General features: G+C 37.8%; 2 protein-coding genes across 5 annotated transcripts in view; one reads left to right on the forward strand and one right to left on the reverse strand.

Moving 5' to 3' along the window:
- Nucleotides 1-7,136, reverse strand: part of LOC107707476 (cat eye syndrome critical region protein 2-like) — a 35,590-nt gene extending 28,454 nt beyond the window's left edge. For both annotated transcript variants that reach the window (XM_016511499.1, XM_016511498.1), the window contains exon 1: nt 6,878-7,136. In XM_016511499.1, coding sequence (XP_016366985.1) covers nt 6,878-6,997 — 120 coding nt within the window. In that variant the 5' untranslated portion in view covers nt 6,998-7,136. The remainder of the gene's footprint in view (nt 1-6,877) is intronic.
- A 1,493-nt stretch (nt 7,137-8,629) lies between these two features.
- LOC107707478 (mitochondrial glutamate carrier 1-like) lies at nt 8,630-25,773 on the forward strand. 3 transcript variants are annotated; one of them, XM_016511501.1, is made up of 11 exons: nt 8,630-8,858; nt 11,719-11,862; nt 11,977-12,099; nt 13,020-13,075; nt 13,268-13,358; nt 14,536-14,623; nt 18,814-18,841; nt 19,058-19,244; nt 21,152-21,321; nt 24,945-25,020; nt 25,136-25,773. In XM_016511501.1, exons 2-11 carry the CDS (start codon nt 11,843-11,845, stop codon nt 25,275-25,277), a joined length of 981 nt encoding a protein of 326 aa, XP_016366987.1. In that variant the 5' UTR covers nt 8,630-8,858; nt 11,719-11,842; the 3' UTR covers nt 25,278-25,773. The 3 variants fall into 3 exon arrangements, with proteins under 3 accessions (XP_016366987.1, XP_016366988.1, XP_016366989.1); XM_016511502.1 differs by lacking the exon at nt 18,814-18,841 and having other exon boundaries at nt 14,536-14,651; XM_016511503.1 differs by lacking the exons at nt 11,719-11,862; nt 11,977-12,099.
- The last annotated feature ends 1,009 nt before the right edge of the window (nt 25,774-26,782 follow it).

Here is a 26,782-nt window from a genome sequence, read left to right on the forward strand (position 1 = left end):
CGCGTCCACAAAAGGAGTTAATTCAGAGCCGCACATAAACGTTCATGCATTTGGGGCATTTTGTGCAGATAGCCTATAAGTCGTAATATTAACGTTATGTTGTATAAATAACGAAGCATATTCTATACGAGATAAATGATGAGTTAAATCCCATTGATTAAAAACCTGCTATTGGATGCTTCATTCTACTGGTCATCTTCACCGCGCGCAGCTCAAAACAGAAATGCAGAAAATTAATAACTACTGTCATTAGGCTTGCCGCGATAGACGGTGCTGACGGTGATACCGGTGTAGGAAAAGAGGGAACGCCCCCACGGTGACACCGGTATTACTGGTGTTGACACTTGTCGATTAACCGGTGGGAAAATTTCCTCACCGTCACAACCCTAACTGTCATATACACAACGTTATAATGAGAGCACTATTGTAAAAAATGTTTTGAATTCTTAGGGTTTTGCTGACGTTTAATGTTAACTATCTTTTAATCAAAACATAAAACATTTACCCCGTTATCTGCGAGGTGTCCATTACACATTTTCCCTGTGTGTTAACGTCAGTAATTATGACTGTCGAATGTCTGACTTAACTCTTGGTAATGTATTTTGCCCCGCCCCCAAACATATGATTCGAATATCAGTGGACTATCGGCAAGATTCGAAATTCCAATTCGACTATGAAAATCCTTAGTCGGGGACACCCCTAATAATTTTCCTCGATAAAACGATAACAAGAGATTGATATAATGTTTATGCACCAAAAGCGGAACGAAACTCATTTGAACCGCACCACATGGACCATTTATCCGCTCGGCTCAAGTTCAAATGGCAGCGCGAGCTTACTAGAGCAGATACGTTTACTCACTGATAAGTTACTGTCACGCGAGCACTAAACAGCGCTGTGAAATCCGTTGTGAAGCGCTTGAATTCAGTGAAGAACACAAATGATTTTATTTGGTTGAAGAGTAGTTTTAAGGGTGCTTTCACACTTGGTTCGATTGCCTGGTCCGAACCAGAGTTCGATTGCTCCCCCTTCCCCCGCTGGACTGCGTTCATATTTTATTTGGGTCCGAACCACGGTTCATTTGCGTCATCAAGCCAGCAGCAGTTTAACCCATTGCTTAGTAACAACGGTGCAGGAGAAGGGGGCAAAATGCGTAGCATTGCTCTCTTCACTTTCACATTTATTGTTTTTGAACCATTGGTTTTATTTCCAAAACTTCAGTACATAATGGCACTTATGGTACGTTTCGGGGTGCGCACCAGAGTTCGGACAACAGTGTTCACATCATCCAAACGTAACGAACTCTGATGTCAATCGAACTCGGGTGCGCACCAAAAGTGCTAGTGTGAAAGCACCCTGAAACCACAATTAACAGTCAGGTTTCTACAACTTTCACATGGGTGCAAAAATCTGCATTTAAACTTGAAAAAAATTGAGATTTGAAATTTATCGTGATAATTATCTATATCGACTTATATGAAAAGGCTATATCGCCCAGCCCTAATTTTAAAATGTTATTTATTCCTGCAATGTCCTGTAATGTAATTTTCAGCAGCCATTACTCCAGTCTTCAGTGTCACATGATCCTTCAGAAATCGTTCGAATATGCTGACTTGCTGCTCAAGAAACATTTCTTATTATTATCAATGATGAAAACAGTATTTGTGGAAACATTTTTTCAGGATTCTTTGATGAATAGAAAGTATGAACAGCATTTATTTGTAAAGGAAATCTATTTCAATTTATTGTAACTTTTGATCGAATTTAATGAGTCCTGGCTGAATAAAGTATTAATTTCTTTAAAATAAATAAATACATAAATCTTGACCCGATAAATCTTGAACGAATTATCACATCATAGCAAAAATCTTTAGTCTGGACACGAAGAGAGATCATTCATGTTGCAAACAGTGTGGGACAAGTAAAATTGCCTTGGCAAGCTATCCTAATTAATAAAAAGCGATACTGTTAAAGGGTTAGTTCACCCAAAAATGAAAATTGGCTTGTGTTTTACTCACCCTCGAAGCATCCTAGGTGTATATGACTTTCTTCTTTCAGACGAATCCAGTCGGAGTTATATTAAAAATTGTCCTGGCTATTCCAAGCTCAATCATTGCAGTCAGCGGGTGTTGCAGTTGAACAGTCCACAAGTCGTCAAATAAAGCTCGCGCATTCATAATAAATTGTGCCTCACACGGCTCAGGGGGGTGAACAAAGGCCTCCTGTAGCGAATCGATGTGTTTTTGTAAGAAAAATATCCATATTTCAAACGTAATAAACACTTTTATATCACTTCCACCAACTGTCATACGCGGAAGCCGTTCCGGCGGATGATGTAGAACGTCGGCATTGCGTGATTAGTGATGAACGCGGAGAGACAACAAAACAAAATGCCGGTCATGAATTAGAAGTACAAACCGAAGATTTGCAAAGAAAAATGTCTGAGGATTTCGATAAATGCCAAGAGGAGACTGTTTTTCCTTTGCTAAAGTAAGGAGAATGAAGGTGGGTGAGAGCAGTCCTTTTCAAGCCGCAGCATCTGGGGTCTGAAACAAGGCCTGATGACCCATCAGTTATTGATGGTGCAAATCCCACAGCCAGAGTTCACTTCCTCCTCCTCAAAACCACAGGAGCTCTACCGAGAATGAGCCCCTCACACATCAAAGCTGCTAATTCAACACAGGCTTCACACATGCACACGCATACACGCTCATGGCCATCCTTCTCAATCGGCACCCGGTGTTGGAGCAAAACGAGAGAGCACTACAGATCCTCCTGACACAAATCCATTTTCCTCATCTTAATCCATCTGCTTTTCAAAACAAGAGCCGTTGTCGGCTCCCGCTCCGCCAGGCCCCATTGAGATTAAATCTCCCTTTACAATCAAGCATTGCGAGGCTCTAAAGAAAAGGTGCCCCAGACAAACACCAGCACCCAGTTACGACCATCTTGGCTCTCCGGGGGGAGAGGCAAAGAAAGCCACCATCTGTGATTTAGTCATGCTCATGCCAGGGCCAATGATGGAGTAGCAGTGTGTGAAGCTCTATTCAACAATGGCAGAACACACAACCCCAAGTTGGGTGGAGGAAAGGGGGCATAAGGGGGCATTTGTACCCAGAGCTGAAGGTGAGATGAGGAAGATGAAAGGGGGAAGTCTGTGATAATCCACTGGGAAGACACTGAGAAAATTCTGCCATGTAAAAGATCATAGATGAGACAAACAACTGTCAGGGAACATGTGGACGTGCTACATCAGAGCTCGACAAAGGCTTAATTAGCTCTTGCACAATGGCCTATGTGATCTCTGACAGAGACAAGCGTTAATTAGGGGTGCATCAGTAGTCTGAATTATAAACTCGATCAGTCACAGATTCTCATTAGAAAAGACACAGGGAAACAACTAGCAAACCTGTGCAAAAGGAGTCCAGCCACAAGAGGATCAAATGAAGAGTCAATTACGAGGATGACTGCATCAAACCCTGTAAAAATTTAATCTTTGCAAATTAAAAAAAAACATATATATATATATATAAATCTTTTGTATATATCTTTTGCTGTGGCAAACGCTTGGAACAAACGCTCACAGATCAATTATCCACCCACTCTCTAGACACCATCAAATTGATAATGAAGACATGAAAACAGACAAGCAACAAAACACCAACTCTCATCCTCTGTGTGGAGTCAGCAGGCTTGGTCCTCTGGCTGTGTTTGTGTATGAGGGGTGAGGAGGACATCCTGAAGAAGCCTCTCTCAGCTCTTGGAGGCGGTGGGATTTCAGGGCTCGTTTCACAGCCACACTGCCAGGAAATCAAGCGTGCTTCACACAGACAAAGAGCACGGAGACAGCCCAAGCAAATAAGGCCTCTTCCTGCCGAGACCTTCTCTCATCTAGGGCAGAGATATGGAGCGAGACTGTGAAGTGTAACCAAAGAACAGTGTGCAAGGAGCCGTATTGTCAGCTTGCCAAGAAGAATCTCCATTGTCAGCCCCTGAGAAGAAAAGGAGCTGGCCAACACCTTAAACTTCATACTGGATTACTGACTTTGTAATATCCACTGTGTTCGACACACAAAGCTTGTGCTCGGAGGGTGACCAATGACAATCATCAGCAAATTCAATCTTTCAGTGGTTTTCAGCCTTATTATGGCAAAATAATGCAAGATTCTTTGATAAAACAAGATTCCTGACTTTGCTTTTCCCAGTTTATATTATAAAATGTTCATAAGTCAGAATTTGATTCAACTGATGAACAAATAGCCTATTCAACAGGTGAGATCAAGGTCTTTGTGACAAAAATGAGGTGTGTGAGAAAATCAACGCGCAAAGTTAATCTGTTAATTTAAGACAAACAGTCATAGAGCCACCTTTTAGGGTAGGCTTTCTCCTACGTAAAAAACATTGAATCCTCTTATACCTGGATTTGGGTTCTATTTACTGAACTATCCACCTGCTTTTTTTTTTAGACATGGCCCTGGATAAGACCCACAAGGGCTGAAAACAAACAGATCAGGTACATGAAAACGTCAGCTAAGCCGATGCATCACCACATTGAGGATCATCTTTGAGCGAGTTGCTGGTAGATCTACTTTGATTACAATCCCATCAACTTGTGTTGACTGGCTCAAGCAAATGAGATGACAAAGTCTGACAGAAATCCAAAGACACAAAGTGGATGCAAGTAAAACAAAAGTCCAATTTAGCATTTTTGCACTTGAACTAAACATAAAATTGAAAAGTTCTTCAAATCTATAAGGAATTACAATGCCAAAACATGTTCAACCAAATTTTCACACAAAATCTTCTGCGGTAATGCAAAGACATGAGAATCCTTACTGTGTATAACAGCCAATCTAACACTAATAGGCATTAGGACAATTGAGATTAAGACAAAAGATTATAATAGAAGACTAGTACAATGTGAGGGATGACTTGAAAAACGTCTCAATCACAAGATTAAAGCAACCGATTGGATTATTCACAGTCCCATTCACGCACGACTGCAAAGTTACCAGGATACTGAAGTGGGACAGAGCTTTTGAGCTGAATGACCTTGGACACCTACGCTGAATGCAATTAGGATGCAAGGATGAATCGCGAAACGGTCATTGACTTGCGCCTGACACAGACCCCCACCCTCTGAATGTAAATCCTTTGACACTGCATTGACACACACTGCCTGTAATCTGTGATCACTGCATTAAATAAGATTACAAAAACTGTGCACACAGTAAACATATTCAGGAAGCTCAGTGTTGCAAAAAAAAAAATCTAAATCAAACATGACCCAAAAATGGTCATGCCATAGCAATCATCTAACATACCAATTAGAAACCGATGACATCTATTTTTTCACAAATATTCACTGTTCAACTTTAGTTTATTAATACTTTACTGATCAATGGCATCGCTTTTCTCTGAAAAATAGCACCTACAGGCAAAGTAACTTATTTAAAAGTATTGCTTGAATTACTTTTTTAAAATTTATTCTTAAGCAATACATTTTTATTACAAAAAATTCTGCATAAAATAAATTAGCTTTATAATTAACAACAGCTGCATAATTCAATAATTCTTTAATAGTAATAATTGATGTTGTTTTTAATAAAAAGCTGTTTTATTGTTTATTTAGTTATTTTTTTGTTAAAAAAACAACAACAATTAAAAGTCATTTCTGCATATCAGACACTTATGATAATCTTTCATAAAATAATCTGTCATAAACAGGGCAATATCGGTAAATCTCTAGTAGGAAATTCCTAACTTGATCATGCCAGTTATAACTTTTTCTGGGAAGCAGCACGCGGTGATCAGCACCTCAAATCCTTCATGCAATAACAAAGCCAGTGACTAGCACGTTTCACACATGTGGGGGTCGAGATGGACCGAGTTTACTGATGCCTGTGACAAATTCACTGTTGTTTCCAAATGCAAGTTAAGGGGGAGATGTTAAAAATGGGGGTGTCAATGTAAAAACGACTCTACTTAAATGTTTCAGGCTCACATTCGCACCGACAGATCAACTTGAGACTAATTTTACAGCATCATTGTAAAGAGACTAAATCAATAAACAAAACAGACAGACTGTATGGAACAATGGCCAATTCGAAGGCAGCCTGTGATCCAACAATAAACTTGTAACCCAATAATCATGAACTTGGCTTGAGTTTACAACAAAGCACCAAGCTTAAAAACACAGCATAACAAAACAAGCACAGGTGATCCAATTAATCAAGACACTAGAAAGTTTACTAGAAAGAGTAAGAGTCAATCTTACTCGACGCCACTTGCGGCGTGAATCCCAAAATGAAAAAACAGGTCTCACGAGAATAAACAGGCGACTTTAAACTCGAATTTAAGGCTAAACTTCAACGCGGATACGGACAGACCGATTACATTAACAATTTGTTGGACTTTAACAAGGTGAAACAAAGTCTAACCTACTATATAACCCAACTCGGTACTCAGTCACGCAGTTTATAAACAAAGACAAAACCAAACACTACTAACCACTGAAAAAAACAAGCTTTGTCTTTATTAAAATCTTATTTTGAAGTAAAAAAAATAAATAAAAAATCATAAACAACAGTCAGCACGTCCAGTGTTTTGGGTAGACTTCTGGCTGGCTTGACGGGTTAGCTCTGTTATTATATAAACCAACGCTAAATAACTGACTTTATTCTATCAATATCACTATCAGAGAATTGCGCTGGCGCACCATTATTAACTTAGCTCACTAATAGTGTGAATGTTTAAAGTAACAAACAAAGTCATATGGTTGGGAAATATGGCCAACTTGATTTTTTTTGTTTAGTTTCGTTTTAATGAACCTGACAGAAAGGAAAGGGAGGCGTAAATTCGGACAGGTATAATTTACCTCGATTTCAAAGTCTGGTAAATTGAACGCCGTCCTGAACAGAGAGCAGAAGTGCGCTATGGCGGGGACTTCCCACCAAGACTGGATCTCCTCCACAGAAGTTATACATCCCTGGGACATTTTTCTGTTTTCCAACGAGTGTCTCACATTAAAAAGTGTGTCTTATACGATTCCGTCCGTCGTGTTCCTCACATAGGACTTGTTTAACTGAACAGCAAAACTTGTTGTCCTTGCGGTGCAGTAGCCATTGCGACCCGTGGAGTCGTACAATCTGTTTCAATCCGCATTTCACAGGAGGAGAACAGATGGGCTGGGCGCTATTATCTGTCACGGGGATAGGGGTTTACGCGTACCAAAACAAATAAAATATCAACACAAATCAAACGAAACCTTTATAATATCTGCTGTTTACAATATTACCACCTTTTAAAAACTAGCTGACCTGATCGAGTCACTGTGAGAGAAAAAATCTCGCAGTTAGTCAGTCTTTGCGGTCAGGTGTCCTACCTTCGCTTGAAATGGTATGTTCGTTTAAAGGGAATGCACAAACATTTGAATTTCGTTGAAAGGGAAGTTGCTCTGTTGGGTTGTTATTAGTGGAGAATCCTCGCGAATGATCTAGAATATGACATGTGTACGGGCGGTAGCATGATAATACGTTACACTGACATTTTTGCGTTTAATTAGTGTTTTTTTTCTATCATAAATTATTTGTTTGATTTACCGTTTAATTGTAGCAGTGAACGAACGAATTAAAATAAGAAATTGCAATGAAATCGTTGTTTATTTGCTCTATAGTGGCTGTTGTTTGTTACCGACGACAAAAGTTGATTGTAATTTGAAATGCTAATGTTGTTTCTAAATAGTTTTTTGGCATAGTGATTATAAACATAAAGTCCTTAGATCGAATTATTATTATTATTATTTTTAACAGCAGACACGAGTTTTTAAGACTAATACCTTTTGACTAATTGTAATGATGTGAATTACAAATTGGTGTTCAATATAAGGATCCAGCGCCCCCTGTTGACATGAAAATATAATGCACACTGATGGTGTGCCTACATATGAAAGAGACGTGACGTGTAGCCAAGTATGGTGTCCCATACTCGGAATTTGAGCTCTGCATTTAACCCATCCAAGTGCACACACACAGCAGTGAGTAGGTGAACACGCACACACACCCAAAGAACACACACCCGGAGCAGTGGGCAGCCATTTTTGCTATGGCACCCAACTCGGGGAGCTGTTGGGGGTTCGGTGCCTTGCTCAAGGGTCTCACCTCAGTTGTGGTATTGAGAGTGGAAGAGAGCGCTGGTCATTCACTCCCCCCATCTACAATCCCTGCCAGTACTGAGACTCGAACCCCCGACCTTTGGGTTACAAGTCTGACTCTAACCATTAGGCCTCTATCTGTCTGTCTGTCTGCCTGTATATCTTTCTGCTATCTATCTATCTATCTATCTATCTAACATTTTATGTGAATTATGGCATTTTGGTTTATTACAGCAACACAAATGATCATCAATATGTATTTGTTTCATTATGATCATCAATAATCATTTGGTAGCCAAAACTGTGGATGTAGCAGATAATGGATGCAATGACTGTTACATTTCTAATTTCATAATTTTTTTTATTTATTTTTAATATAATTGTGTTAATATAATGTTTTTTGTCTTTTTTTTTTTTTAATTTGAGATGAAGTTGTGTAATGCAATGTACATGCTTGTATATGTGTGAATGTGTGTCAAGTTTCATTAGTGGAAAGCTGTTCATTCCCTGTCTATGTCACTGGGAGTCGCCACAAGAGGGAGGGACTTAAACACAGAGGGACAATGCTTGTGTTTATGCAACGGCCCCTGAGTGGCGGCTGGCTCTGTCGGATCTCTTGTGCCTGACTACGGCTGCTGCACACATTGTCAGCGTGCAGAGGGGGGAAGTGGACAGCTTGATCTGCCCGGTCAATACACTGACAGAGGTAAGAACATGATAATCATCCTCTCAAACAGAGTTCCTAACTTGTGAATTGGTCAAATATGCAGGCTTGCGTGAGGGGGATCTGTTTGGGGTAGTTGTGGAAAGACTTGTGAGGGAGCGCTTAAGGATCGGGAAGGGGGGCCAGATCTCACTTGTCTATGTTTTGGCAGTGGAGTGGTATGAATAGAGCAGGGTTTAAAGAAAGCAGTGCTGAAGAGAAAGGCATGCTCAGAATGCCACTGGGCTCCAGAAAAGACAGAGCGAGAGGAAGAGAGAGGAACAGAGAAAAGGGAGGATGTCAGTATGCAGGAGGAAAAAAGATAGAGGGGTGAAAGTAAGAATGGTACCCCAAATGAGGAGAGAGTTAATGGAAACATACACGAGGAAAGAGAAAGGTTACGAAAGGGGGACTTTAGGACAAGTGAGGGAAAAGAGAAAGCAAGAAAAATAGTAAAGAAATCCTGCAATTTTTCCTGCAGTAATGAGTAGTTGACAAAATTTCAACCGGTTTCAGTGGAATGACTTCCATTCAGAACTATTTTAAATATACTATTTATGTATGCAGCTTTATATCCCTTATTTGAGAATATGTAAATTATTGTAACACTTTACAATAAGGTTCCATTTGCTAACATTAGTTAACTATATTATTTAACATGAATTAACAATTAAAATACTTCTAAAGCTTTCATTACTTTTGGTTATTGTTAATTTCAACAATGAATAGTACATTATTAAAATCAATAATTGTATCTTTTAATATTAATTAAAGGTCTTGAGATAACATGAACTAAGAATGTATAGTTGTATTTTTATTATCTAACATTAACAGAGATCATTGTTAGTTAATGCATTAACCAATGAACCTTTTTATAAAGCAGTACCTTAAATATTTAAAAATATATATTTGTCAAACTGCAGGACCATTTAAAGAGAGCAAAATAAATAAAGGGGTAAAAAAAAATACAGGAAGACATAGACATTTCCTTATACATATATACATTTTCACAGGTAAATCTAGAATAAAAGACAGAGACACTTTATGTGTCAACTACTCAAATAAGGTTTACACTACATCATTCTACTCTAGAAAACTAAAAACACTGATATACTAATATAAAAGTTTGATGTATAAGACTTTAGTATTATATGTGGTCAATAAAAACTTAGAGAGCACAGTCTATTGTAAACATCTATATTTACATCTTTTTACAAATGATGTTGTTGATACTGTGTTGAAGAACAGGAAGTCATGTTGATAAGCCCCTCACCTGTTAGCTCTCTTCTTTAGATTAATTCAAGAGGTCACAACCTCATTAGCAGCAAGATTAGAAAGACTTTAGGAGGGAGGATGTTCTCTGTTTGTGCACTGTAGAAAAGCCAGGCCCGGTTCTACGGGGGTGCTAGAGGGTGCCAAGCACCCTCAGTTAATGCTGTTATAATGGCATTTCATTGCAGATTTGGCAAACTATCCAGTGCTTTATGTTTTGCTCTCTGGAGATCGTTTTCTATTTTAATATCTTTTGTAGCGTTGAGCAATGTAGACAATCACAGATATTACATTTACATTTAGTCATTTAGCAGACGCTTTTATCCAAAGCGACTTACAAATGAGGACAATAATGCTTGAACAAGGAGGTGTGTTGCGTGTTCTGAAAGAAAGGGCCGGATCTTCCTAATATTGTATAAAGCAAATCTGCAGGACCGGGCAGTTTTAGCAATGTGGTCTGAGAAATTCAGCTTATCATCAATCACAACTCCAAGGTTTCTAGCTGTTTTTGAAGGAGTTAGGGTTGATGAGCTTAACTGGATGGTGAAATTTTGATAAAGTGATGGGTTTGTTGAAACCACAAACAGTTCTGTCTTAGCCAGGTTGAGTTGAAGGTAATGATCTGTCATCCAACAAGAAATGTCTGTTAGACAAGCTGAGATGCGAGCAGCTATCGTCAGATCATCAGGATGGAATGAGAGGTAGAGTTGAGTGTCATCAGCATAGCAGTAATATGAAAAGCCATGTTTCTGAATGACAGAACCTAGTGATGCCATGTAGACAGAGAAGAGAAGTGGTCCAAGTACTGAGCCCTGAGGCACCCCAGTAGCTAGATGTTGCGACTTTGACACCTCACCTCTCCAAGATACCTTGAAGGACCTATCTGAGAGGTAAGACTCAAACCACTGGCGTGCGGTTCCTGAGATGCCATTTTCCAATAGGGTTGACAGGAGAATCTGGTGGTTCACCGTATCAAAAGCAGCAGACAGATCCAGCAAAATAAGTATAGAAGATTTGGAAGCCGCTCTTGCCAGTCTTAGGGCTTCAACAACTGAAAGCAAGGCAGTCTCGGTCGAATGTCCACTTCTGAAGCCAGATTGGTTGCTGTCCAGGAGGTTGTTCTGTGTGAGAAAGGCTGAGACTTGGTTGAACACATCTCGTTCAAGTGTTTTTGCAATGAAAGGTAGAAGAGAAACCGGTCTGTAGTTCTCTAAAAGAGTTGGGTTAATTAGTTATTCACCTATCATTTCTCTCTGATTTTAGGAATAAATTATGAGTAGGGTTAGGTTAGGGATTGGGTTAGGTCTAAATTTTTGGACAGTAATGTTGATCCAGGAACATGTCTTACTTGGCAAAATCACGGCGACCGAAGCACCCTCAGTGATGTGATTCTGGAGCCGGGCCTGAGAAAAGCACTATCCAGGAAGTAAAATCAGTGATTGTAAAACAAATGTAAAGTCTATTTTTATTGCAGAAATATTGCATGTTATACTAAAAAGTCATCACAGATGTCCTGAATTGTATTTCAATTGTGTCTTAGCAAGTTTCAAGGTGATTTATATTTACCAAAGAGTGGCTGTTCTCCCTAAAGGGAAGGCTGTGAAGGTCAGCACGCCGTGCCAGAAGGCAGGCTGGGTGAGCCGTGGACGGTTTATCCTGAAACTTTTGCAGCAGAGAGAGAAGAATTGGAGGAAATCAGTTAAAGTGTGGCCAAAATGGCCGAGAAGAAAGTGAGGTAAATTTTCCACTGATGTCGTATATATCATTTGAGATCCATCTAAGTCGTTATATTGACATGTTTTTGTGTGTGGTTTTTGTCCTGCATGTGTGTGTTTCCTGGTGTTCACAGCCTCCCTGCTAAGCTGATTAACGGCGGCGTGGCTGGACTGGTGGGTGTGACCTGCGTGTTTCCCATTGATCTCGCCAAGACCCGCCTCCAAAATCAGCAGGGTGCTCGTGTTTATAGTGGAATGTGAGTTCAACATCTTTATGAGGTCCCATAACTATGCTGCATTGCATGTCCCCCACTTTGTTTGGGGGTCTCTTGTTTTGCAGGTGCATTTTTAAAATATAGGTTCTTCATTGACATCTATGGTGGCATTAAGAACCTTTAACATTCATGGAAACTTTCCACTGCACAAAAAAGTTATTTGCTGTGGAAAACGATTATTTAGATTATTAAATAGTTCTTTCATTTTAATGGTCCTGTGTGTACTTGTTTTTTTGCACTTGATTTTACAATTTTTAAAAACATTTCTGCATCTAAAAAACAACGGTTTCACTCAAAGTGAATCATGAAGGCAGCATGTGTTAGTGATTTATTCTGGGCGGAGGACTTTGTCTCGATTTTACTGAATGACTCAGATGATGCAAAACAACTTGAGTCGCATGCTTTTGCATGCTTGATCTGTTCATGCTTCCGAATATTATTTAAGTAGCTTGCTCTTTTACTTTTTAAGTAGCTTGCTCTTTATGCATGTGTGATACCATTGAGATAAAGAGAAGTGCTCTTTGTAGTGATGGTCCGTAAGGGGCTCTTTTCTTCTTCGTACACTTATGTAACAAGCGAATACCCAAGTGGTTTGTGGGCAAGAGACAGGCTGCTATGTTTTAAGTTCTTTCTTCCACACATTACTCACTCTTCTAAGAATTCTTTGTGAATGTCTAATTTGGCTGTTCATTATACACAGACATGGAGAGCATTTTGGTGTCTCCAAAATTATTCTGGTTGTTTTAATTCTAGTTACCAAACACTTTACAATGCATTTCAATGAATTGTGAATTAATTTTTTGCATTTGAATGAATGAATCATTACATTTCAGTTAGCATATTTCATAACCAGATTGGAGTATTTAATTAATCACACAGAACATTTCTGTCTTGTTATGAAGGTTGGACTGTTTGGCAAAGACTATCAAAATGGAGGGCTACTTTGGCATGTATCGAGGTATGAAGTTTCTTTTCTTGTCTACAGTGCCGACTTGGGTTTTAAAATCAAAATTTAATTTCCCACCTTATTGCACATTCCTGGTGAGGACAGTGTTATTTAAAATATTAATAGTTTTAATTGTTGACCGGTTCTGGTATATGTTGTTTTTGTTTATATTCTGAGAATTTCACTTCACTGTGTTTCTCTCAGGTGCAGCTGTGAATCTTACACTGGTCACACCAGAGAAAGCAATCAAACTGGCTGCCAATGATGTCTTCAGACAGAAGCTCTCCAAAGATGGGTAACCTCCACTTTTTAACCATTTCTAAAAGCAAGCATTTTTCCCGCAACACTCCCACATCTGATATTTGTCTAAAAAAGCTATACTGATTTAAGTCTCACAGTAAGTTGAAAGCATGTTTGATTTACTACAAGTATTGATTCATTCGTGAATCGGGACGTATTGTTGCGCTGTATGTTTCTGATTCACTGAAAAGAATGGGCACATTAGAATCAAAGGAATAATACGCATATACATGAACATTCTGTCATCATTTACTTACTTTCATGTTGTTCTAAACCTGTATGACTTTCATTTTACTGTAGAACACAAAAGGAGATATTTTGAACTTTCTGATTCACTAGAAAGAATTGACTCATTAGAGTCATATGTTCAGGAATCGGACTGCTCTGGTTGCGCTGTATGTTTTTGATTCACTAAAAAGAATCAGGTCATTAGAGTCATATGTTCAGGAATCGGACTGCTCTGGTTGCACTGTATGTTTTTGATTCACTAAAAAGAATCAGGTCATTAGATTCATATGTTCAGGAATCAGACCGCTGGTTGTGCTGTATGTTTTTGATTCACTAAAAGAATTGACTCATTAGAGTTATATCTTCAGGAATCGGACCCCTCTGGTTGCGCTCTATGTTTCTTACTAAAAATAATCAGGTCATTAGATTCATATGTTCAGGAATCGGACCGCTCTGTTTGCGCTGAATGTTTCTGATTCACTAAAAAGAATTGACTCATTAGAGACATTTGTTCAGGAACTGGACCCCTCTGGTTGCGCTGTATGTTTCTGATTCACTAAAACAAATCAGTTCATAAGAATCATTTGTTTAGGAATCGAACTGCGCTGGTTGCACTGTATGTTTCCGATTCACTAAAAAGAATGGGCTAATTAGAGTAATTTGTTCGAGAGTTGGACCGCGCTGGTTGTGCTGGATGTTTCTCATTAGCTGTAAAGAAATGTCTCAGTAGAGTCTGTGGATTCAGTAGCGGTGTTGAGAAAACACTGTAAGCAACTCTGTCCGAGTTTTTATTGTGGTTCTTAACAAAGACCTTAGAAAACATTATCTGTAAGCTATTCCACAGAGGCATTTAGGTCACCAGCTGACTAATGCGAGCAATTATTTCTTTGGTAAATGCAATAATAATCATCTGCCCCATCTGTCATTGTATCTGTCACCCACAGAAAATTACCTCTGTGGGGAGAAATCCTTGCGGGCTGTGGAGCCGGAACCTGTCAGGTGGTAGTCACCACCCCCATGGAAATGCTAAAAATACAATTGCAGGATGCTGGCAGGTTGGGTAAGTGTGTTTATTATGCTCCCATGAGTGTCATCCAAGGTATGTAGGTCTCTATCTTAGGATGCCTTACTAAGTACAAAGGTTAGCCAGAAATAAGCTGTTTGAGTAGAATGGTGTCCACCGAACAGCAGTTCCAGTTTTATTACACTACAAGATATAAAATATAAGAATATAAAGAAGAAAAAAAGATATACACGAAAAAAATATAAAGATGATATTGAAGATATGAGTTGTAACCTCTCCACTTTTGTCTTTACAAGCAGCTCAGCGGACTGTCGCTGCCTCTGCCGCTGGTTCGACCCCTTCACTGGTTGCCTCTAAGGCAGCACAGCCGGGCACCAATGCCCCTCCTCGATCCTCAGCGACCCGTATCACCCTGGAGCTACTTAAGACTCGAGGCCTCAGGGGTCTTTATAAGGGTGCTGGTGCTACACTGATGAGGTAAGACACAATCACCTATTTGACCAAGGACTATAAGGAATATTTTTGATGTTGTCAAGGAATAATTAACTTACAAATGAAAATCCTGTCATCATTTACTCCCCCAGACCTGCATGACTTTGTTTCTACAGTGGAACAAGGATAGATTTTGAACATACAGTGAATTGGAGCTTTCAAGGTCAAAAAAGAAACCAAAAGCACTTTAAAAGTAGTTCACAGAACTCATGTGCTTCTTCTGAAGCAATATAAATCATAATTTAGTGACAAATAGACTACATTTTAAATTGTTATTCATTAAAATCTTTCTCTCCGGCAGTGTTGCCAAGTCCTTGGTTTTCCCGCGGAATTGGGCTACTTTAAAGGGGTCATATGATGCGATTTCAATTTTTCCTTTCTCTTTGGAGTGTTACAAGCTCTTGGTGCATAAAGAAGATCTGTAAAGTTGCAAAGACTAAAGTCTCAAATCCAAAGAGATATTCTTTATAAAAGTTAAGAGTTAGCCACACCTACCTAAAACGGCTCGTTCGAACACGCCCCCACATACCTACCTCACTATGTGGAAAGATTTGCATAACGCCGCCCAAATGTGCACGCAAAGAAAGAAGGCATGGGTCGCTGAAGAAATACTACAACTTTGCGCTGTGGATCGCCAGGAAGCGGAGTCCAGCCCGGGGTCGTCACATGTCCTTCCGGACGCTCCTTCGTCGAAATCGCCGGCCGCGCCGTTCTCAAGCCCGCCGCTTCAGCTCACTCTAGCCTGGCCTCAGCTCACTCTAGCCTGGCCTCAGCGCATTCTAAGCTGGGGCTTCCCCTCACACTAGGCCGCTGTGTTTTTCGTTGTGAAAGCGAAACTACTTTGTTTGGTCTTCCAAAAGAGGACACGACTACAAATCAGTGGTGGATCCCCACCGAAAAACGTGTATTTTACCCCCCGGAATGCGATTTTTACCGGGGAACCCCCCTCGAAACGCAAATGGGCTAGTTTTGGGCTAGATTTGAGTAGCAATTTGGCGGGTTTTGTTGCGAAAACCTGGCAACCCTGCTCTCCGGTGAGCAATTAACCACTATGACTGGTTAATTGAATAGAATTCAAGAATTAAAACAGTCTGATTTGTGCATAAATCATTCAAATCAGTTTTGTAAACTGGATCACCAAATGAATTGCAAAGATCAGACTCATAAGACGGAAGTTGTGGTCATCTTTTCTTCTCTATGTATTTGTATTTCCAAGTGAAATGGCTCCTTGAAGGAGAAAAAATGTACGCAGGACTTGATTTGTTCATAAGGAATTGATTTGATTGAATTTAGAAAAATAATGTTGTGCATGGATAAATTATTTATAATAAACACAGCAATATTCCATAAAAAAAGAATAGTCAATTTCATGGTGGCCTGTTCACATGAAGAATAATCACTATAAAGATAACTATATTAGTATCTACACCAATATACAGAAGTTGTTTTTATCATTCAACAACTGTAAAAAAAAAAAGCTCTGAAAGTAATGGAAAAAATGGCTCTGAAAGTAATTCCAATTATATTGTTCCTCTGTGTCATTATCATTATAGTTGTGATGTGGAACTTGTGGAAGTTGTGATGTTTTACGTCCTTGGTGTGAATGGGCCTTCATTCGTGACATCCTTACTGAAGATTTTAATAGAAAAACAACGTAAATTTTGGTTTGTTCATCAAACTATTGTCTGACTTACAATATAGTGCATGAGCCATATGGACATTTTTTTATGAAATTCTTGTGTGTTTTGAGAGCCCAATCATCATTCACTTTCATTATATTCTAATAGAAGCCTAAAGATTCTTTAAAAATGCACCTTTTATGTTCTGTAGAAGAAAGAAAGTCATGAAGGTTCGGACGACATGCCAACCATTATAAATAATTTCAGAATTTGAATGGATTTGTGAACTCTCCCTTTAAGTCAAATAACTAAGCTATGATAGCCGATCAACATCCAGATCTTTAGCAAATCTTCAGTGACATGCTGTCTTAACTAACTTAAGTGATTGCTCTCTCAGCAAACATGCACTGTTTTGTTACTAAAGGATGGATATACATCACGGTGACCTTTCACCTTTAACACCTCCCACACAAATAAACCCACTCACCTATCCGAACAGCCCCTCTCCTGCAGACTCGCTGCAGACTGTGATGTAATCCCAGCTGAACTGATGTAACCTGCCAGCTGTCAGTTCTGATCTGTTATTCATAGCTTCTAATTAACTGTTGGCGGAATTCTCTTCTTAATGGAATTCTAATGAAAACTCAATCTATCTCAATCTGTTTGTCCCTCATCTGCGGCTTACACAACCTAAATCATATTTCTACAATCACACTTTCACGTTTTACATTTACAGACTAAAACTAATCAGACACAGTGATCAATCACTATTCATCAATAACGTCCTGCAGCTATGTCTACATTCTATGGCTCTATGTCTGTTCTTTGTTCAGGGACGTCCCATTTTCCATGATCTACTTCCCACTGTTCGCCAACCTCAACGCCGTGGGCCGCACTGAGGATCGCCATAGCAACCCCCAGGAGCGGGCCCCCTTCCTGCAGTCTTTCGTGGCTGGCTGCGCAGCCGGCTCAGTGGCGGCAGGAGCCGGCACTCCTCTGGACGGTGAGATGCTGGCAAGGGAGGAGTAGAGGAACATAGTTTGCTCTCTCTCCTTTAGAATTGTATGCAGATAAATGTCCCATTCAGAGCCATCCGAGCCTGTAAAAATCAGTGCTAATCCTGTTTCAACACTAGTGCTGCACTGCTGAGAAACTGTTGGGTGTTGATAGTCAGTTAGAGTTTTTCTATGGCTAACAGACGATAAATATTTATTTATATTTTAGTACTACTAACATTTTAATGTGTTGTCGTGTCACTTATGTTTTAATATATTGAATATATATAATTATATAATATATTTTAATATATTATTTCCAAACTTGCCTACTGCATATATATTTATTTATTTTAAATAGGTCTCATTAGTAGCAAGTAATATCAGAAAAATAAAATGACTATTGCATTTAATCTGTATTATTTTAATATTATTTATATATTATTATATTTACTAATATATGTATTTTATATAATATTCTATTTGTGAATATTTTGAATTTTATTTTATTTTGATATTTTCAGTTTTCATGTCAATTTTAGTTTAAAGGGTCATATGACGTTGCTAAAAAAAACATTATTTGGTGTATTTGGTGAAATGCAATGCGTTTACGCGGTTACAAAAAACACATTATTTTCCACATAGTGTACATTATTGTTTCTCCTCTATGCCCCGCCTTTCTGAAACGCGTCGATTTTTACAAAGCTCATCGGTCTGAAAAGCGAGGTGTGCTCTGATTGGCCAGCTATCCAGTGTGTTGTGATTGGTCAAATACCTCAGGCGTGTGACGGAAATGTTACGCCCTTACCAGGTTCAGGAAACTTTCCTCTGTAAAATGTGCTGCACACACTCGAATATTTGGGTTGTACTGTTCTGGAACAGTGTTGTAAATAAAACGTAACCACTGATTTCTAGTTGTGTCCTCTATTGGAAGGCCAAACAAAGTAGTTTGGCTTTCGCAACGAAACACACAGCGTGAATACTACAGTACTATACAATACTATATAAACAATACTACAGCGAGAATAAAAGTTACGCCTTCTTTCTTTGCGTGAACATTTGGGCGGCGTTATGCAAATCTTCCCACATAAAATACAACTGCAGGATGCTGGAAGGTTGGGTAAGTGTGTTTATTATGCTCCCATGAGTGTCATCCAAGGTATGTAGGTCTCTATCTTAGGATGCCTTACTAAGTACAAAGGTTAGCCAGAAATAAGCTGTTTGAGTAGAATGGTGTCCACCGAACAGCAGTTCCAGTTTCATTACACTACAAGATAAAATATAAAGATGATATTGAAGATATGAGTTGTAACTTCTCCACTTTTGTCTTCACAAGCTGCTCAGCGGACTGTCGCTGCCTCTGCCTCTGCCACTGGTCCGACCCCCTCGCTGGTTGCCTCTCGGGCAGCACAGCCGGGCACCAACGCCCCTCCTCAACCCTCAGCGACCCGTATCACCCTGGAGCTACTCAAGACCCGAGGCCTCAGGGGACTTTATAAGGGAGCAGGTGCTACATTGATGAGGTAACAGACAATCAGTCATATAACCAATAGTAATATGGACTATAAGGAATGTTTTTGATGTTTTCAAGGAGTACTTCACTTACAAATGAAAATCCTGTCATCATTTACTCCAAAAAACCTGCATGACTTTGTTTCTACAGTGGAACATAAAAGGATCAATTTTGAACATATTGGTAATGGAGCTTTCAAGGTCAAAAAAGAAACCAAAAGCACCGTAAAAGTAAAACTTCAGTCTTCTGAAGCAATACAAATCATCATTTAGTCATGAATAGACTCTATTTTAAATTGTTATTCATTCAAATCTTTCCCTCCAGTCAGCCTTTATGACTGGTTCACTGAATCAGTTAGAATTCAAGAATCGAATCAGTTTGATTTGTACACAAATCGTTCAAATTGGTTTTGTGAACTAGATCAACAAATTAATTGCAAAGATCAGACTCATACGACATATCAAAGTCTGCATTAAATGGAAGTTGCGATCATCTTTCTTCCCTATATATTTGTATAAGTGAAACCACTCCTTGAATGAGAAAAAAATGACTTGTTTTTGTCCATAGGGAATTGATTTAAATGAATTGACAGAATTTTTTTTGAATAATGTTGTGCATGGATGAATCATTTATAATTAACACTGCAATACTGGATTAAAATAAAATAAAATGAAATCTAATAAAACTGTCCGTTTTAATTTTATGGTGGTCTGTTCACACCAAGAATATTAACTATGAAGATATCTAGATTAGTGTCTACATCAGTATACAGTAGTCGTATGTTTTCTTTTGCTTTAAATGCTTGAGCTCTTTAAAATTGAGTGGTTCTGATTGGCTGTCTATGTTTTTATTACTCACAAGTTGAAAAAAATAGCTCTGAAGTGATTCCAATGACATCTTTACTGTGTGTCATAATCATTATAATTATGATATGGAACTTTATCATTTGAATTATCGTCCTTGGTGTGAATCGGTTTTAATTCGTGAATCGGACATGCCTACTGAATATTTTAATAGAATAACAACTTAAATTTTGGTTTGTTCATCAAACAAATCTATTGTATGACTTATAGTGCATGAGTCATATGGACAATTTTTATGAAATTCTTTGCTGTCTTTTGAGAGCCCAATCATCATACACTTACATTATATTGTAACAGAAGCCAAGAAACTCTTTAAAAATGTCACCTTTTATGTTCCATAGAAGAAAGGAAGTCATAAAGATTTGGACCACATGCCACCCTTATAAATAATAACAGAATCTGCTAACAGCTAACATAGATTAGTTATTTGACCTAAAGGGATAGTTCACCTTCAGTTGCTGGTCCCCATTGACTTTCCATAGTATAGAAAAAAAACCACTATGCAAGTCAATAGGGGCCAACTGAAGGTGAACTATCCCTTTAAGTAAAAGAACTAAGCTATGTTAGCCGATCAACATCTAGATCATTTTCCAAACCTTCAGTGATGTGCTGTCTTAACTAACTTAAGTGATTGCTCTCTCAGCAAACACGCATTGTTTTTTTTTACAAAAGGATGGATGTCACATGACCTTTCACCTTTAACACCTCCCACACAAATAAACCCACTCACCTATCCAAACAGCCCCTCCCCCGCAGTCTGTGATGTAATCCCAGCTGAACTGATGTAACCTGCCAGCTGTCAGTTCTGATCTGTTATTCATAGCTGCTAATTAACCGTAGGCGGAATTCTCTTCTTAACGGAATTCTAATCAGAACCCAATCTGTTGTCTCTAGTCTGTGGCCTACACAGCCTAAATTATATTTCTACACTCACACTTTCACGTTTTACATTTACAGACTAAAACTAATCAGACACAGTGATCAATCACTATTCATCAATAACGTCCTGCAGCTATGTCTACATTCTATGGCTCTATGTCTGTTCTTTGTTCAGGGACGTCCCATTTTCCATGATCTACTTCCCACTGTTCGCCAACCTCAACGCCGTGGGCCGCACTGAGGATCGCCATAGCAACCCCCAGGAGCGGGCCCCCTTCCTGCAGTCTTTCGTGGCTGGCTGCGCAGCCGGCTCAGTGGCGGCAGTAGCTGTCACTCCTCTGGACGGTGAGATGCTGGCAAGGGAGGAGTAGAGGAACATAGTTTGCTCTCTCTCCTTTAGAATTGTATGCAGATAAATGTCCCATTCAGAGCCATCCGAGCCTGTAAAAATCAGTGCTAATCCTGTTTCAACACTAGTGCTGCACTGCTGAGAAACTGTTGGGTGTTGATAGTCAGTTAGAGTTTTTCTATGGCTAACAGACGATAAATATTTATTTATATTTTAGTACTACTAACATTTTAATGTGTTGTCGTGTCACTTATGTTTTAATATATTGAATATATATAATTATATAATATATTTTAATATATTATTTCCAAACTTGCCTACTGCATATATATTTATTTATTTTAAATAGGTCTCATTAGTAGCAAGTAATATCAGAAAAATAAAATGACTATTGCATTTAATCTGTATTATTTTAATATTATTTATATATTATTATATTTACTAATATATGTATTTTATATAATATTCTATTTGTGAATATTTTGAATTTTATTTTATTTTGATATTTTCAGTTTTCATGTCAATTTTAGTTTAAAGGGTCATATGACGTTGCTAAAAAAAACATTATTTGGTGTATTTGGTGAAATGCAATGCGTTTACGCGGTTACAAAAAACACATTATTTTCCACATAGTGTACATTATTGTTTCTCCTCTATGCCCCGCCTTTCTGAAACGCGTCGATTTTTACAAAGCTCATCGGTCTGAAAAGCGAGGTGTGCTCTGATTGGCCAGCTATCCAGTGTGTTGTGATTGGTCAAATACCTCAGGCGTGTGACGGAAATGTTACGCCCTTACCAGGTTCAGGAAACTTTCCTCTGTAAAATGTGCTGCACACACTCGAATATTTGGGTTGTACTGTTCTGGAACAGTGTTGTAAATAAAACGTAACCACTGATTTCTAGTTGTGTCCTCTATTGGAAGGCCAAACAAAGTAGTTTGGCTTTCGCAACGAAACACACAGCGTGAATACTACAGTACTATACAATACTATATAAACAATACTACAGCGAGAATAAAAGTTCCGCCTTTTTTCTTTGCGTATACATTTGGGTGGTGTTATGCAAATCTTCCCACACAGTGACGTAGACATGTGGGGGTGTGTTTAAACGAGGCGTTTTAGGAGGGCGTGGACGAGTCTTAACTTTTATAAAGAATATCTCTTTGGGTTTGAGACTTTAGTCTTTGCGACTTTACAGATCTTCTTTATGCACAAACAGCTAAAGGAAAACATGAAATCGCATCATATGACCCCTTTAAGTTAAAGTAATTTGTTATGTGTTTTTGTCATTTTTATTATTTATTTTATATTTATATTTAGCTTCAATTTTTTTAGTACTTCAGATTAAATATACTTTATTTCAGTTAGTTGCCAAGGCAACAAAAAAATTTTTGTTAAATTAAATTTCTTAGCTAATATTTGTTATGTATATTAGTATTTTATATTAATATATTACTATTTATTTCATTTCAGCTTTATTTCTATGAACAAAAAACATTTTTATTAGTTTTTTTTGTTGTTGTTGTTGTTAACAACAACAACACTGCATTTAATAGATGTGATAAATTTAATATAATTTAAGGGAATGCTATATTTGTCAATATATTTGCAATGACAGATTTTTGTATATGTCAGTGTTGGAAAAAAAAAAAAAAAAAAAACATATGTATCCCCAAGTAGTTACTTACACATATACAGTATCTCACAGAAGTGAGTACACCCCTCACATTTTTGTAAATATTTTATTATATCTTTTCATGTGACAACACCGAAGAAATGATTTTGTACTTCTATAGTCATTTGTGCAAGTACTCAAAATATTTTGAACATTTCTTGAAAGAAGTACTGATTACTTCTACTGAAGATTAATTACTTATTACTGAAGATCAGAATCAAATGAATCACTTAAAATGATCTTTAAGAAATGTGAGCACAAATAATTAATACTAATCAGCTTTTTTGTTTTGTGATGAATTATGGGTACATTTTTTAACCAAACTGTTCCGTAACTAGGTCACTTTTCATTTAATTTCAGGCATTTCATAAAGGCACAGAATGAGTCTTTTGTTTCTGAGTGATTAATTAGTGAAGCCCATGTGCTGTGGTCGAATCCTGCTGTGATGTGTAGACTGAAACATTTCATTTGCTTTGAACGTGCAAAGTCCGCAAAGTTTGCTTTCAAGTTCTATTCAGAAAGCGTTTTGTTTATAGCTCGTCTCTACATTTATTGTATTGTCCGACAGATAATTCTTTGTTGCCTAAAACATCAGTTAAGGGTACAGAAGGATTATTTGGACAGTGGAAACACTGGCAGCTGCTTCAGTGTCTCTATTTGAAGATTTGGCAGTACTGTCTGCAATATTACATTGTTTAGAGGCTCACAAATAGACTCACAGAAAACATATCACCCAGTTTTCATCACTCACTTAATCCTGAGTAACTTGTAAAGGGGAGCATACGGTATGTTACAGCATGGACACAGACTCTAATTAAAGTTTATGCGCTGAAGTCCTTATTCAGAAATATCTAACTAATGTTTAACTAACATTTAAAAAACAATCTGCTTCAAAATTTGAAATCTGAGGTAATATCTTAAAGACCTTATTGTAATCTTAAATCAACAACCGCTACAAACACATAAGAATTTCCCAAGGGAACCCATGGCCTTCTGGGTTGGGCTATGAGTACAGTAGCAATGTTGATTTTTGAACAAATCATTTTTTTGGAATCAGAACTTTTAAATTAATCAGTTGAACTGGTTTACAAAAATCTGACCGACTGAATTGTTCATAGCGGTTGTCAAGTCAACAAATAGATTTGGTTTGAGCAAATAGCATTGTATTAGCATTTTCATTAAAATATTGTTTAATTATTTAAGTGTAAAATGAGTATATATGAATTGATTAGTATTGTTCAATGTAGACTTATATTTCGATTTTTAATGTTATGAAGTGAATCAAGCTGCAACAAACTGAATTGCGACACATGAAATTATAATAAATACCTTTCTTAATAAAACTGAAATGAGATTAGCTACATGTGGCTTTAATGTAATGTTTCAAAGAATGATTTTCTTTTTTCATATAAAAAAATGCATATTTAAACAATTAGCACTGAAAATAATACCTTAAAATTAAATAAATAGTATATTGTTTTAGAGAATGTAGTATGTGAGGGAACATATGACAACGTGATGTCTTAAAGGGATAGGTCACCCAAAAAATTAAATTTCTGTCATGATTTACTCCCCCTCAAGTTGTTCTAAAATTTTCTTTCTTCTGTTGAACACAAAGGAAGATATTTTCAACAGTTGGTGGTAGCCATTGACTTCCATAGCATTTTTTTTTCATTAATATAGAAGTCAATGGCTGCCGTCAACTTGTGTTCAGCAGAAGAAAGAAAGTCCAAGTCCAAAGGTTAAAAGGTCTTTAAAAATGAGCTGTTTGAAAGAACCAAATCATGGAAATGAGTCAGACTAACTGCTGAACTTAACTCTGTTATAACCTGCATTTGGGAAACCAGATCTGAGAAGTTAAAATTACAACCAAGACAGGCTGAATCTACACCTTATGCTAAAAAAAATATAAATTAATGTATCTATTAATATTTGTCATTTTCAGTTATAAAGACTCGCCTACAGACCTTGCAGAAGGGAGAAGGAGAGGACTCCTATAGAGGCATCATTGACTGCACACAGTAAGCTTTATATTTGCATGTATTGACTTTTACTGTGTGTTATATGATAATATAAAAATGACCATATTCATGTATCTTAGTGTTTATATGGCAGTCACTCCTTTTTTATCCACAGACGCATTTTAAAACGAGAAGGACCAGCCGCGTTTCTTAAAGGAGCAACGTGTCGAGCTTTAGTCATCGCTCCGCTCTTCGGCATCGCTCAGGGTGTGTATTTCCTGGGCATCGGCGAGCACGTGCTGGGGCTGCTGGGATAGCAGCAGGTGATGTTACCTCAGTCATCATACACACAGTACTGTTTCTACGTAGGCCAAGGGGATGAAGATGAGCGATGAAGGAAGATGTGGTGATGAAAAAAAGTTTTTTTATTTGCGATGAGATAAATATGGAGAGAAATTCACATACCCAACCAAAGGAGGTTCAGACACTTTGTGAAAACAGCGGAGGCTTGTGTAACGCTAACATAAAAGCCTATATTGCACACTAACTGTGTTTAAGTACCTAAAAACTACAAACAGGGTTCTTTAAGTAAGACAGGGTCCTGTTCTGACTAATCTGGCAGGGTTTTTTTGTCCACAGTTTTTTGTCCAATTAATATTGTTTTTATGTCTTTAAAGCCCATAGTTACAATCAGTTTTAAACCAACATGATTCGTGATAATTGATTTATCGGTTGTGAACAGGGTCGATGTGTATTTAAATTACAGAAAGGTATGGAAGCCCATTTTCACCAAGAAATAAAAAATTATGATAATTGCGAGTTTTTATTTGACAATTCAGACTTTTTTTTCTTTGCAATTCTAAGAAAAAAATCTGATTTGTGCTCAGAAATCTGAGTTTACATCTCACAATTTACTTTTATTTTGTTCCCGACACCAAATGAAAAAATAAAAAAGGTAATTGTGTGTTTATCTCACAATTCTGTGAGGTAACATCTCACAATTCTGAGTTTATATCTCGCAATTCTGACTTTTTATTCTGAATTCTGAGTTTACATCTCACATTACATCTCACAAGTGTTTTTTGTGTCCGCCACCAAATGGAAAAATAAAAAAGGTAATAGTGACTGTTTTTCTCACAATTGAATGTTTGCATCCCACATTTCTGAGTGTACGTTTCACAATTCTGACTTTTTTTCCCAAGAACAGTTGGGATTTTTTCTCTGAATTCGGAGTTTACATTTTTTTTTTGCAAATAAAAAATGCTTCTTTATCTCACAATTCTGAGTTTATATCTTAGAATTGCAAGAAAAAAAAGTCTGAATTTTGAGATAAAAAGTTGCAGTTACCTCTTACATTTTTTTATGCTGTGGCAGAAACGGGCTTCCATAGAAAGCAGACTTGAATCAAAGTTGAGATGGATCTGTATCTTCTAAATTCATGTTTTGGCTCTCTACTGCTGATTACCACCCCTTTAAACAGCAAAAAGTAAGCAGAAACTGGGTTTAGTGTCTGCTGACCTAATCTGGCTGCTGCTTTAATTCTCGTCTCTCAGTAAATCTCAGTCTCTACATGTGAAGAGACTGCTGAACTTCGCAGCGGATGCCTTGTCCTCCTGTTATATGTTCCTCTACGGGACAAAATTCCTTGTAGGCTATATAATGTTGGCTTAATATTTTTTAATGCTTCTTTAAATGATTTTGTTGAGTTCACAATAAATTAAAATGCAACAAAGCCTTATCCTTGCCACTCAAGTTATATATATATATACAAACCCGATTCCAAAAAAGTTGGGACACTGTACAAATTGTGAATAAAAACAGA

Source organism: Sinocyclocheilus rhinocerous, unplaced genomic scaffold (assembly GCF_001515625.1).
Source record: "Sinocyclocheilus rhinocerous isolate Xijiao unplaced genomic scaffold, SAMN03320098_v1.1 scaffold534, whole genome shotgun sequence".
Classification (NCBI taxonomy): Eukaryota; Metazoa; Chordata; class Actinopteri; order Cypriniformes; family Cyprinidae; genus Sinocyclocheilus; species Sinocyclocheilus rhinocerous.

Excerpts from the sequence above, each read along its gene's own strand:
- LOC107707478 (XM_016511502.1), top strand. The coding sequence starts at position 11,843 with ATGGCCGAGAAGAAAGTGAG. Across the intron at positions 13,076-13,267 it reads CTACTTTGGCATGTATCGAG|GTGCAGCTGTGAATCTTACA; the intron begins GTATGAAGTTTC and ends TGTTTCTCTCAG. Across the intron at positions 19,245-21,151 it reads GCAGGTGCTACATTGATGAG|GGACGTCCCATTTTCCATGA; the intron begins GTAACAGACAAT and ends TTCTTTGTTCAG.